The following is a 12,821-nucleotide window of genomic DNA, read 5'->3' on the forward strand; positions in this document are numbered from 1 at the left end:
CGTAGGAGGGTGAAGGAGAACCCGAATGAAGAGGTAGAGATGAGCCGGTGGGAAAAACGAATGTGCCATCATCCGAGATGAAGACCATCGGCCGTGAAGGAGGGGGCGGAGGAACTGGATGTGGAGTCAACATTGGAAATTTATCTTCGTGAAAGAGGACATCACGAGATGTGATTATCTTACGAGAGGCTAAGTCAAAAACACGATAGCCCTTTTGATTGTGAGGGTAGCAGGTAACAATTCTCAAAGAAGCGCGAGAAGCTAATTTTGTTTTGACCGATGGTCGTCGAGTATAACATAGACAAGCAAAGACTCGAAGATGATCGAACTTTGGAGGAGATCCCAATAATTTTTTATGAGGAGAAAGACCCTTTAATGTGGGTGTGGGCAATTTATTAATTAGATAAACTGTCGTTAGAACACACTCACCCCAAAAGAAAAGTGGAAGATGAACCTGAAGGCGTTGAGAACGTGCTACCTCTAGAATGTGTCGATGTTTTCTTTCGACGATTCCATTCTGTTGAGGAGTATGAGGACAACTGGTTTGATGAACGATACCCTTTTTGCGGAACTAAGATTGGATATCGTTGGAACAGGAATCGTTCCTTGTCCGGATTGCAAGTGAGAGATGGACGAATTGTATTGATTTGACACATATCGTGAAATTTTTTTGATTAATCCGAAGGTGTTAGATTTGTTTGACATTAAAAAGATCCAAGTACAACGAGTAAAATCGTCTACCAAAGTTAAGAAATAACGACAACCGGAATGTGAGGGAACAGAAAAAGGTCCCCATAAATCGGCATGAATAGGTTCTAAAGAACGATAAGAAGAAGTATGACTTAATGTAAAAGGTAAACGTGTAAATCTGGACTAGTATTAAAAGGTAAACGTGTAAATTTGGACAAGGGGCAAATTTCGCACCGAATTTTATTAATTGAAACTAACTTCATACATGGAATTCTTGAAACTAAATACTTAAAAGTAGTAAAAGAAGGATGTCCGAGGCGCAATGCCATATATCGGAAACATCTTTATTATTGAGACTAGTATTAAAAATTGAAAACGAACAAATCCTAAGATCCGCAAAGAAAATAAAGACCATCATGGAGATCACCAAGTCCAATCGCCGCTTTCGTCAATTTGTCTTGAAAAACACAAGAAGCGGAATCGAATGTTACTAAACATCGAAGAGAATTAGTGATTTGAGAAATAGAAATTAAATTGATTTTAAATTATGGAATGTGTAAAACATTATGAAGTAGAAATTGTTTATTGAAAACAAACGTTCCAATACGACTAACTTTAATGCGAGAACCATCCGGAAGACGGACAAAATAATTGGATGGGGTATTAGTATAATAGGAGAAGCGAGATAAGTGACAACAAATGTGTGGGGCGGCGCCAAAATCGGTAACCCAAGGAGGAGATTGAAAAGAAATACCTTAGAGATTATTGATCGAACCCGGGAGATTGAACGCCGGGTTCAGTTTGACTAGGCGCGGTGTGGAGGGTGATTATAGAATTTCATTGTTGGTCAAGAAGAGACAGAAGGCCACAATATTACTCATTAGATAATCTTGTTGCTAGAGGCACCTCTATGTTATTTTGGGTTTCGGTGGCAGTGGAGACGTAGGCGGCAAGTTGACTCGATGGTCAGTTCGGTCGGGGACGGCCCATTTGACCTTGCCGATTCGGGTAACCGTGAAGTTGGAAGCAAGTGGCCCTAACGTGACCGTGTTGTTGGCAATAATCACAAAAAGGACGCGGTCATTTCGGACGTTGACTATTCAGTTTCTCCATACGAAAGGGACGTTGATCATTAGAAGTGGCAAGAGTAGCGGCCTCCTGTGGATTGGAAGTAGCGGCCTCCTGTGGATTGGAAGTAGCGGCCATGATATTTTTCCTCTTTCTTAACAAGTGAGTGAATCTTAAAAATTGAAGGAAAATGATCCATTAATAGAACTTGACTTCGAATTTCCGAAAAGCGATCCTGAAGTCCTTGAAGAAATTCCATGACACGTTCTTGATTAGAAAGATCAAGTAATGATTTCCCTTGACCACAAATATATGGATCAACAACTAAAAGAGATTGTAACTCATCTTGAAGAGATTTAAGTTGAGTGAAATATGAAGAAACATCATGTCCTTCTTGTTTGAAGGAAGTAATTACCCGTTTTAATTGATAAATTTTCGAAGCATTGGTTCGAAAAAACCTATCATATAGATTACGCCAAATATCAGCGGCATTATCATCGTATAAAACGGAAGACCGAAAACCCGAAGCAATAGAATTGATGATCCAACTACTGACAAGATCATTACACCTTCCCCGTGAGTGTAACTGAGTTGGAGAAGTGGGTTTGGAAATAGAATCGTCTACAAACCCGAATTTATCTTTAGCTCGTAGAGCCATCTTCGAGCTCTTGACCAGGAGGCATAGTTATCTCCAGTTAATAATAGAGTGATGAGAATAGTAGTTGGTGAATCAGAGTGATGGACATCAAACACCGGATTAGGTGGAGAATGAGGAGTATAATCTTCAGAATCGACATCAGTAGTCATGATGAAAGAAATTGAATTATGAAGAAAAAAATATTGAAGTGGCTCTTATACCATGTGAAGAGGTAAGTCACCTCTTGATAATAGAAGACAATAACTAACTGAACACAGAGATAGAGGGAGAAAAATCGTGTGGGAGAGAAAGGGAGAGATGGGAGAAATAATTCTCTGTGTAGGTTTACATGAGTATTTATAGGTTTACATGTAAGTTACATATAGCAGTAATCTAGGAAATTGGAAAACTTCTGTATACAAGGATATTACATAAAATAACAACTTTCTATGTATTAAACCCTAGCCGTTTTGGCTCTTTCGGGCTTGCTTGAGTCGGTCGGGCTTGCATGCTTTGCATGCGTCGGTTGGTCGGGCTAAGGCCCGGTGATATACCTTAACAATATTGTTCGATTTAATGTCGAAGTTGAACCATATATTTCTGACACAGGAGCAATGTAGAAACGTTTGTTCCATTGTTTCTGTTTTAGAGCAGTGCTTGCAATTATAATTATTATCAATGAATTTACCAATTTTGTATATGACTGGTGAGATATAAGTGCAACATTTCATGAGAAAAAGTTTGATATGTGGTGTTGTATTGATATTCCAGATGAAACCCCATTCTATATCGTTGTCGTGTGATTATTTGTTCTCCCATTTTCTCGAAAAATGTGAGGGAAAGGAAATAAATTGAAGACAACATTATTTCCTTCTTCCCTAAAGCGTTTGGTAAAGGAAGTTGGGTATTGTTGTTGGGGAGCAATGGTACAAAATCAATTTTTTTTGTATTTTAGTTCTTTATACTAAATTTTTTGGTGAGATCCTTATACTAAATTGGTATTAAGAGTTACTTTTTTATTTGAAATTAAATAGTGAAATATAGAAGGATAAGAATAAACAATTCCAGAATTTAAAAAGTTAATACTAGTTTTTCTTTTTTGTCCTGTTCTTGCTTGAAACATAAATATTCCAACAACAATACCTCTTTTTTCCTCTCTACAATCAAGTTACACAACAAGCATTATCAATAAACAACTAGTTTATTAATTCTCACTTTCTTCCTCTATTGGATACTTACATTTATTATGTTTCAAGATACTTATGATGTTGTTTTAATGGAGGAAGAAGATATGTTTCAATCCAAGCAACAACCACCAACTCAATCAAACAATGTTATTATAGATGATGATCTCTCTCAAGATGTAAGGAAATTCGAAATACAAATATTTTCGGTTAAATTTCATTTCTATTTCTTCTTTTTGACTTTCAAAATTTACCCAAAAGAAAAGCAAAATATTTATATTCGTTCACCAATTTATGTGGGGAAATTTTTGTAAAACATTTTGAAATTTGATGGATTATAATTGTTCTTGAGATGGAAAGGGAAAGAAAATAAATTTATGAGTAATTCTCTGAGCTTAATTGATTTAGTAATAAATCTAAAAAAATAAAATTTAATATATGAACTATAAAAGTTTCAACATAACAAAATAAACATCTAGCTACATAATTTATATAAGTAATGTCACATATATCATATATGTGATGTGTCACATGTCATATGTCACATATCACATATCACATAATCTCTCTCTCTCATCTTCTAAATCATGTATCATTAACTATCTTTCAACTTATCTACCAAGAGATCACCATCACATCAGAATTACTCTAGTTAGTCTTTCTTTGTTTTTTGTTACGATTTGTAGTTTCTAATGGGAAGGAAAAAAATCATACTAGTAGTAGTAGTTTCTAAGCAAAAATCCTCTACGATTATTAATTGAGGTGTTTTGTATTGTGTTAAAGCAAGTAGTAATTTCAAGTTTTAGGGTTATTATATAATGGCATGTTTATGATCTGTGCAGTGAAAGTTTCTTCAAAACACATGTCCAGGATTGATGGGTGCTTTTCTTTAGGTGGGTGGCAAAGAGTTTACCTATATCATCAACTAGGACCAAGTCTGAGTCAAGGTAAACGACTAGGTTAACACATAACGGGAAGAGACTAGCTAGGTAATTACGAGCGTAATTGAGTGGACAATCTAGGGCAAATCATATAGAAGTTCAGATTAAACGACTGAGTCATAGAATCAGTAGAGTTGGAATCGGAGGTAAGGGAATGAGTTGGAGATAGTGTATCAGAGGTATTGAGAGGAGACTAAAGTATAGTCCGAATGGTCTGAGAAGACCAAATTGTCTCAAGTTATAGAGTTTGAGTTATGTATTTTTTGGAAGCAATTTGGATGTTTACCTAATTTATGGTAATTTAAGTTAAGATGGACATTTCTGTGGGCATATTTGTTGCATAAATCAAAAAATAACACCCAACATATGTTAAAATTCTTTATTAAATTTAAGATATTGTTTTTTTGTTGCAAAACCAAATTTAAGATAAGGATATCTAAAATTAGAGCACCTCCAATGCAAAAAAAATCATAGTAGTAGTCTCTAAGCAAAAAAAAATCATCAGTAGAGTAATTCGGATGTGATGGTGATCTCTTGGTAGATAAGTTGAAAGATAATTGACGATACATGATATAGAAGATGAGAGAGAGATTATGTGGTATGACAAAATGTGAATGTGACATGTGGCACATCACATATATGATATATGTGATATTACTTGTATAAATTATGTAGTTAGAATGTTAGATGTTTATTTTGTTATGTAGAAACTGATATAATACTTACATAAATTATGTTAGTTAGATTTATTTTGTTGTGTAGAAACAAATATAACTTATATAAATTATGTTAGTTAAATGTTTATTTTGTTATGTAGAAACTTTTATTGTTCATATATTAAATTATTTTTTTATTAGTAAATCAATTAAAATTAGAGAATTACTAATAAACCTTTTTTTCCCTTTCCATCTCAAGAACAATTTTAATCCATTAAATTTCAAAATCAAATTTTTACAAAAATTTCCCCATAGAAATTCTTGAACGAACATAAATATTTTGCTTTTTCTTTTGGGCAGATTTTGAAAGTCAAAAGGAAGAAAGAGAAATGAAATTCAACCGAAATTTTTTGTATTGCGAATCCTTACATCCTGAGAGATATCTTCATCTATAATAACACTGTTTGATTTAGTTGGTAGTTATTGGTTGGATTGAAACATATCTTCTTCCTCCATTAAAGCAACATCATAGTAAATGTGAGTATCTAATAGAAGAAGCAAGTGAGAGTTAATAAACTAGTTGTTTATTGTAATGTGTGTTGTATAACTTGATTGTAGAGAAGAAAAGAGAGGTATTGTTGTTGAAATATTTAAGGTTTCAAGAAAGAAGAGGACAAAGAAAAAAAATTACTTATAACTTTTTAAACTCTGGAATTGTTTTTTCTTATCCTTCTATATCTCACTATTTAATTTCAAATAAAAAAACAAGAGCTAAAATACAAAAAAATTGATTTTGTACTATAGCTCCCCAACAACAATATCCAGCACAAATGTAAGTAAATAGAGTCTGACTCATTACCTTGCCCATGTTTACCATTCCTTTGCTTGAAGAGTTGAAGATAGCTTGAAGATAAAAGAAATCTCAGAAAGTCGACCTACTTGCAAATGAAATCCCTTCCATGTATTTAACGCCCACCCCAACCCAATTAGAAGTAGGTCAATACCGTGTTTTCTTGATTTCACAAATAGGGTTAAACATATATGGTATGCACCATAAAAGAGTGCACTCATTGAAGAAAAAATAACATTTAAAGGTTGCTTGGAATTAGGAGATTTTTTTTTTGTTGTTAAAACTGAATTAAGAGAACTTAGATGAATAGAGATAACAAATTGACATAAAAAGTAACCTAGAAGTAGAAAAAAAAGATGTGGTTTGTTAGAGCAAGTCCAATCCCAGCCTGTCTTAGGCCGAAAAAACCACTTTTTCACCTAAAATTATTGGCCTCAGCTCAGCCTCTAAAATTCAGCTCCAACCCCAGCCTCTCTTGAGGCCGAAAATTTGAATTTGAAATTTGAATTTCCCTCTTTTCTACCATATTAAATATTATTAACTATCCAACCACCATATTAAATATCTCATATTTCTCTATAAATACATCTCTCTTTCTCTACAAACTCATCAAACTTCATCTTCTTCTTTCTCTACAAACTTCATCTTCTTCTTTCTCATCAAACTTCATCTTCTTTCTCTACCATGGATCCTATGAATATTATGAATCCCATAAATCCTTTGAATCCCATGAATTCCAATTTTACTTTATTAATGTTGATGTTTGAAGAAGATGAATGGGCTCGACAAAGAGATGACGATGATCGTAGAATGTTAGAAGAAATGGAAAATAACACTACACGAAAACGTTCTCGTCATGTTGGTTCTGTTATTGGTCACCAAACTATAGATCGTAATAGACAACTCGGTCATGAAAACATCATGAGAGACTATTTCAATGAAACTCGAACTTATGATGACACATTGTTTCGCAAACGCTACAGGATGAATCGTCCTTTATTTTTGCGTATTCTCAATGCTGTTGGGGGGTACAACCCCAGATTTACTGAAAGAGTTGATGCATTTGGGCAAAAGGGATGCTCACCTCATCAAAAAATAACAGCTGTAATGAGGATGCTTGCATATGGATGTGCGGCCGACTCACAAGACGAATATTGTCGGATTGGTAAGTCTACTGTCATTGAATCTTTAAGAGAATTTCTAATCGGAGTCATCCATGTGTTCGACCCTAGATACTTGAGAGATCCGAATGAGTTAGATATATCTAGACTCCTAGCACTTGGTGAATCGCAAGGATTTCCTGGAATGCTAGGGAGTATTGATTATATGCATTGGGAATGGAGTAAATGTCCCGCCTCATGGCACGGATCCTACACTGGCCATGTCAAAGCCCCAACTATCATCCTAGAAGCAGTTGCATCGTCAGACCTCCATATATGGCATGCATTTTTTGGGATGCCCGGATCCTGCAATGACATTAATGTTCTTGAACGTTCACCGGTTTTTGATCAACTGTTAAGCAATGAGAGTCCCCCAGTTAATTATGTAGTTAATGGCACACAATATAATATGGGTTATTATCTTGCTGATGGGATATACCCTCCATGGGGTACTTTAGTTAGTGCTAATCCACATGGTCCAAAAGAAGCATATTATGCCAAAAGACAAGAGTCGGTTCGAAAAGACGTTGAACAAGCTTTTGGTGTACTGCAAGCTCGTTGGGGAATTATTCGGGGACCGTCACGTTGGTGGGACGTAAAGACCATGAGTGACATTATGAAGGCATGTATCATAATGCATAACATGATTGTTGAAGACGAAGGTCCAAATGCTACAACCAATATTGAGGGATGTGAAATGGGTCCGATAGAGCGTGGAGAAGACTTATCGGACGAAGTGCTTGAACGTGTAGGTCGAATTAGAAGCCAAGATACTCATTCTCGGTTGAAGGCAGATCTTATCGAACACTTATGGAATACGAGATCAAACGATGACAATGAATAACTTTTGGTCGTTGGATTATTAGTAATGTGTTTTCTATCGTCGGATTATTAGTTTTGTGTTTTGGATCGTCGGATTATTAATGCAAAAGTCGGTTTGTATTAATATAATTTCATTATTAAAAGTTGTTTTGATTTTTGTTATTTTTTAGCTTTTTTTAAATTTTATTTTAATTATTTAATGTTTTTAGTTTATTTTATTTTTTTTTTAAAAAAAGGTAGATCTTGCCGTTGGATAAACCAACGGCCAGATCTGTCCCCCCAAGTGACCGTTGGGGCCCCAACGGTCACTTGGGGTCGGTGTTCAGTCGCCCCTAATGTTAGGGGCGACTGAGCACCGAGCCCCAGCCTCCGCTCCAAGCGGCTGGGCTTGGAGCGGGGGGCTGAGGCCATAAATTTGAATTTATGGCCTCAGCCCGGCTGGGGTTGGACATGCTCTTAGAACCTAACTAGACTAAATGTTCACTTTTGTTCTCGTATTCACTTTTATGTTGAGATTAAGGACCAACACAGAAAAATAAGTTATGAAAAAACCAAATACTACCTAGACGGTGGACGGTTATCAAGAACCTTAACACTTTCACATGCCAAAAAGATTAAAAAGAAAATAGTTTAAGTAGCGTGTCAAAAAATATAAGTAAGACGGACATTCAACTGATCCAAGGACACGGACATATGAACAGAGCCATCACGATGTAGCACCCCTCTATAATCCACCTCTTCTCCCTGTATTTAAGAAAAAAGTATTGATAAATGCTTGAGGAAAATGATAATGTAGTCAAGACCTACAAGTGGAAGAAACTCATTACCAACATTTGGCAAAAAGCCAAACACACACCTCTTTTTGTGACCACTTCTTCCTTGGTATTGAAGCCGAACTCTCTGCATCTCACAAGAATATGCTATGGACTCAAACAAAGTATACATTGGATCTCCTGCACAAAACAAACATAATGGGTTGTAAACCCATTGCAACCCTAGGTGATTTCTTTGAAGGTGTTCACTTGTATCGCAACACTGTAGGTGCTCTTAAATGTCTCACACTAACAAGACCTGACAATGTGATGGCAAGTAAAATTACAACTTTATTTTTCTTTTTTGTTAGAACTACAACTTGGTTCGTTTTAAATTGATTTCCCCTTGAAGACAATGTAGTGGGTTAGGGTTAGTATTAGAGTTACGGGTTTCTAACAAATCAAAATTATTTAGGAGTGTCAATACTCGAGTCTCCATAGGCATCCAGTTACATAGCGTTCAAGCCGGCCGTCAACACAAGTTTTGGGGTCCTCATTTCATACCCACCAAAAATTTAGTACCCGATATAATAAATACTATCAGGTTAATATATCCAATTCTAGCGGTCTGTAACAAACCCTAACCCTACTTTCCCCGTCTTCCCTAATATCTATATTAACAATCGTGCGTGCACGTACATGTAAGGTCATTCTCGTGACTCCATCACTATTAAAAAGAATATTATTTGAAAGTAATCCGGTGGATCCAGTTTCATAATCTAACATTAGTTTGTTTGAAATTTTGATAGGTCTAAATGACCTAGTGCGAAATAGAAAGTCAACTAAATAGCACGAAGTACTTCGAATTTGGTTCGAAGAGAGTAATTTCACATAGACAAAAGTCAATTGTTACATAGAAAATATTTGTATATGTATGGATTTTTTATTCATTCACTATCAATACTTTTTTAGTTAAGCATTCACAAACTTAATATGGTATCAAAGGATTATCGGGGTTTCAATCAGTCTTTCACAGGACCTCAAAAATCTCAACTACGCCAGTGAATCTACCTAAAGTAGGTAAGCATATTTTGAATCTAACTCCTCATATTTTGGATTGAGGTCTTTGAAAAGAAAGAAATAATGCATCTTCAAAGGTAAACAAATAAAAGTTATTGAAGGGGTGAAAATAGTTTCAATATGAAGGGAAGCAACAAACAAACCATTGAATATCACAAGTTAGGATTTATTTCTCGGTTCTCGAAATTACTATCTATGAGAGAAAACATGTTTATTTTATGATAGCTAAGTGGAAGATGTTGTCCAAAAATTTGCTCATCCGATGACAGGAACTCGAGTAACGGTACCACCCCTTTTATCAACATAGAGCCAAACGCGGTTGCAACAGTTATCCCCAGTAGGTTGCATTCCAGGGACTAATATAAATACTTGTACAATTGGATTGTCTTTATGAATTGTTGCTATCGCTTCATCCTGTTTTTTACCCAATAACTCCGGCCATCTCGCCTTTCCTGCAAAACACAAAATTTTACTTTAAGATTTACAAACATGCCAACAACCCTTGGTTGGAGTGGTAAGAGTTATAATCTTACATCTTAAAGGTCAAAGGTTCGAGACACGCTGAACAACTCAAAAAAAAAAAAAAAATTTTACTAACACAAAAATGGAGAGAGATACCATCACATGGAGGACCATCACATGTGTGAGCCATCTTTGATGTTTTGTTAGGACTTCTTTGGGTAAAGAGAATGTTGTTGGCTTCTCCAATGTTGGTTGATTGATGTTTTATACTGATGTTGGGCATGGTATATATGGATGGTATCAAATGTTAGTAAATATCTCCATATTAAATGAGATTTTCAATATACAATTCATTACTAATATATGAAATATTTCTTCCTTTCATAAAAATAAAATAAAATATGAAATATTTCTTTTCCTATTTATTTCAGGAGGGAATATTTTCATTATTTTATCGGGGGATGTGTTTTAAGTCCAAAATCGCATGATCAATGAGTCTAGAGACCAAAGATAATCTGAAATAGAAAATAAATCCACTCAAAGTAAATTACATGTCTATCCTCTCATTCCTTTTTACTACCTAACCTATCCTAAGTTAAAAAAAAATAACCTAAAATAAAATATACCATAATATTTAGAGATTCATTAAATGATTTCCTTAAAAATAAACTTTCCTTCCGGAAAAATAGTTTCCTTTTTCGTTTAGCAGAATACTTTATTTTATATTTATATTAGAATTGGTCAAAATCAAATCGAAGAGAGAGAGAGAGAGCATCGTCACTTTCTAATATACGAACTAGGTTTTGATTTCATTCATCATTGACGCCGAAATCAAACCGAGTGAAAAAGGCAAAAGCATCGAGTGGGAGAGAGAGAGAATCGATTGCTGGTTTCATTCATCATCTACAGTAGTGAAGAGTAAGAAAAAACAAACGTTAAAAATGTTATTGGACTCGATAATATTCTACCAGCATAGAATTTTATTAGAATCGACCTATTGTAACAAATTCATCTCAGATGGTAACAAAATCAAGAAAATGCTAGTAAAATACTGAAAATATAACAAAAACAATTTCACATAATATATTTTAATTACTAAAAAGTATTTGTTAACCTACTGTAACAAATTCATAAGATGCTAGCAAAATATTCTTGCTTTTTAAACTACTGTATTCATATTCATTCAACAGATGCTAATAGAATGTAAAAATTGCTATGAGAATCAATAAGATGTTAGCGAAATAGTATTTGCTTTTTAAACTACTTTATCAAATTCAATTATCAGATGCTAGTAGAATGTAAAATATGCTAGTAGAATCAGTAAGATGCTAGCAAAATAGTTTGCTTTTTAACCTCACAAACGAATTTGTAGATGTCTAATTGGATCGAGGTAGAAATAAAAAGCAAATCACAAATTCATACTTTCTTGAAATTCAAAGAACATAGAGTTACAGAGAGAGAAAATCGTTTTTGGGAGAGAGCATCTCGTTTTAGGTAAATATCCATCGAATTGGTAGGTTAATTTAGACAAATATCAGTTTTGGAAATAATATATTTTCTTGAACTCAAAGAACATATAATTACAGAAAGAGAAACTCATTTTTGGGAGAGAGAAACTAATTTTAGGTAAATATCCATTGATTTGGTAGGTTACTTTAGAAAAAGTATTTGTTAACCTACTGTAACAAATTCATAAGATGCTAGCAAAATATTCTTGCTTTTTAAATTACTGTATTCATATTCATTCAACAGATGCTAATAGAATGTAAAAATTGCTATTAGAATCAATAAGATGTTAACGAAATAGTATTTGCTTTTTAAACTACTTTATCAAATTCAATTATCAGATGCTAGTAGAATGTAAAATATGCTAGTAGAATCAGTAAGATGCTAGAAAAATAGTTTGCTTTTTAACCTCACACACGAATTTGTAGATGTCTAATTGGATCGAGGTAGAAATAAAAAGTAAATCACAAATTCATACTTTCTTGAAGTTCAAAGAACATAGAGTTACAGAGAGAGAAAATCGTTCTTGGAAGAGAGCATCTCGTTTTAGGTAAATATCCATTGAATTGGTAGGTTAATTTAGACAAATATCAGTTTTGGAAATAATATATTTTCTTGAACTCAAAGAACATATAATTACAGAAAGAGAAACTGATTTTTGGGAGAGAGAAACTAATTTTAGGTAAATATCCATTGATTTGGTAGGTTACTTTAGAAAAATATAAGTTTTGGAAATAAAGATTAACATTAAATATCCACCATAAATATTCTTTCATAAAATTTATGGAAAGAACAATTGTATTAACTCAACCATCACAAACCTTTGGTTTACCAATGGTTAAAAAATATCTATGAAAGGGCAAAAATGAGAGAAAATTAAAGGATTGATGCATGGGGCCCACCAAATAGTGAATTTTTGGACTTATTTTACATTTTTGATTTATTTTGGTTTTATTTTATTTATTGATTTAGGAGTGGATATATGATTAATTACCCCCCTTATTTTTGGACCT

The 12,821-nt window shown here is 34.1% G+C and overlaps 2 protein-coding genes across 2 annotated transcripts; one reads left to right on the forward strand and one right to left on the reverse strand.

Moving 5' to 3' along the window:
* Positions 1-1,822: 1,822 nt before the first annotated feature.
* On the reverse strand, positions 1,823-2,416 carry LOC147535916 (uncharacterized). The gene has a single exon (XM_086640052.1). The coding sequence runs from the start codon at positions 2,414-2,416 to the stop codon at positions 1,823-1,825; it is 594 nt and encodes a 197-aa protein (XP_086496178.1).
* A 4,363-nt stretch (positions 2,417-6,779) lies between these two features.
* Positions 6,780-8,030, forward strand: LOC147535917 (uncharacterized). Its single transcript, XM_086640053.1, has one exon. It carries the CDS (start codon positions 6,780-6,782, stop codon positions 8,028-8,030), a length of 1,251 nt encoding a protein of 416 aa, XP_086496179.1.
* Positions 8,031-12,821: the final 4,791 nt, after the last annotated feature.

The sequence above is a fragment of the Eschscholzia californica genome, unplaced genomic scaffold, assembly GCF_041429995.1.
Source record: "Eschscholzia californica isolate CP2 unplaced genomic scaffold, dmEscCali1.0.p SCAF_5, whole genome shotgun sequence".
Taxonomy (NCBI): domain Eukaryota; kingdom Viridiplantae; phylum Streptophyta; class Magnoliopsida; order Ranunculales; family Papaveraceae; genus Eschscholzia; species Eschscholzia californica.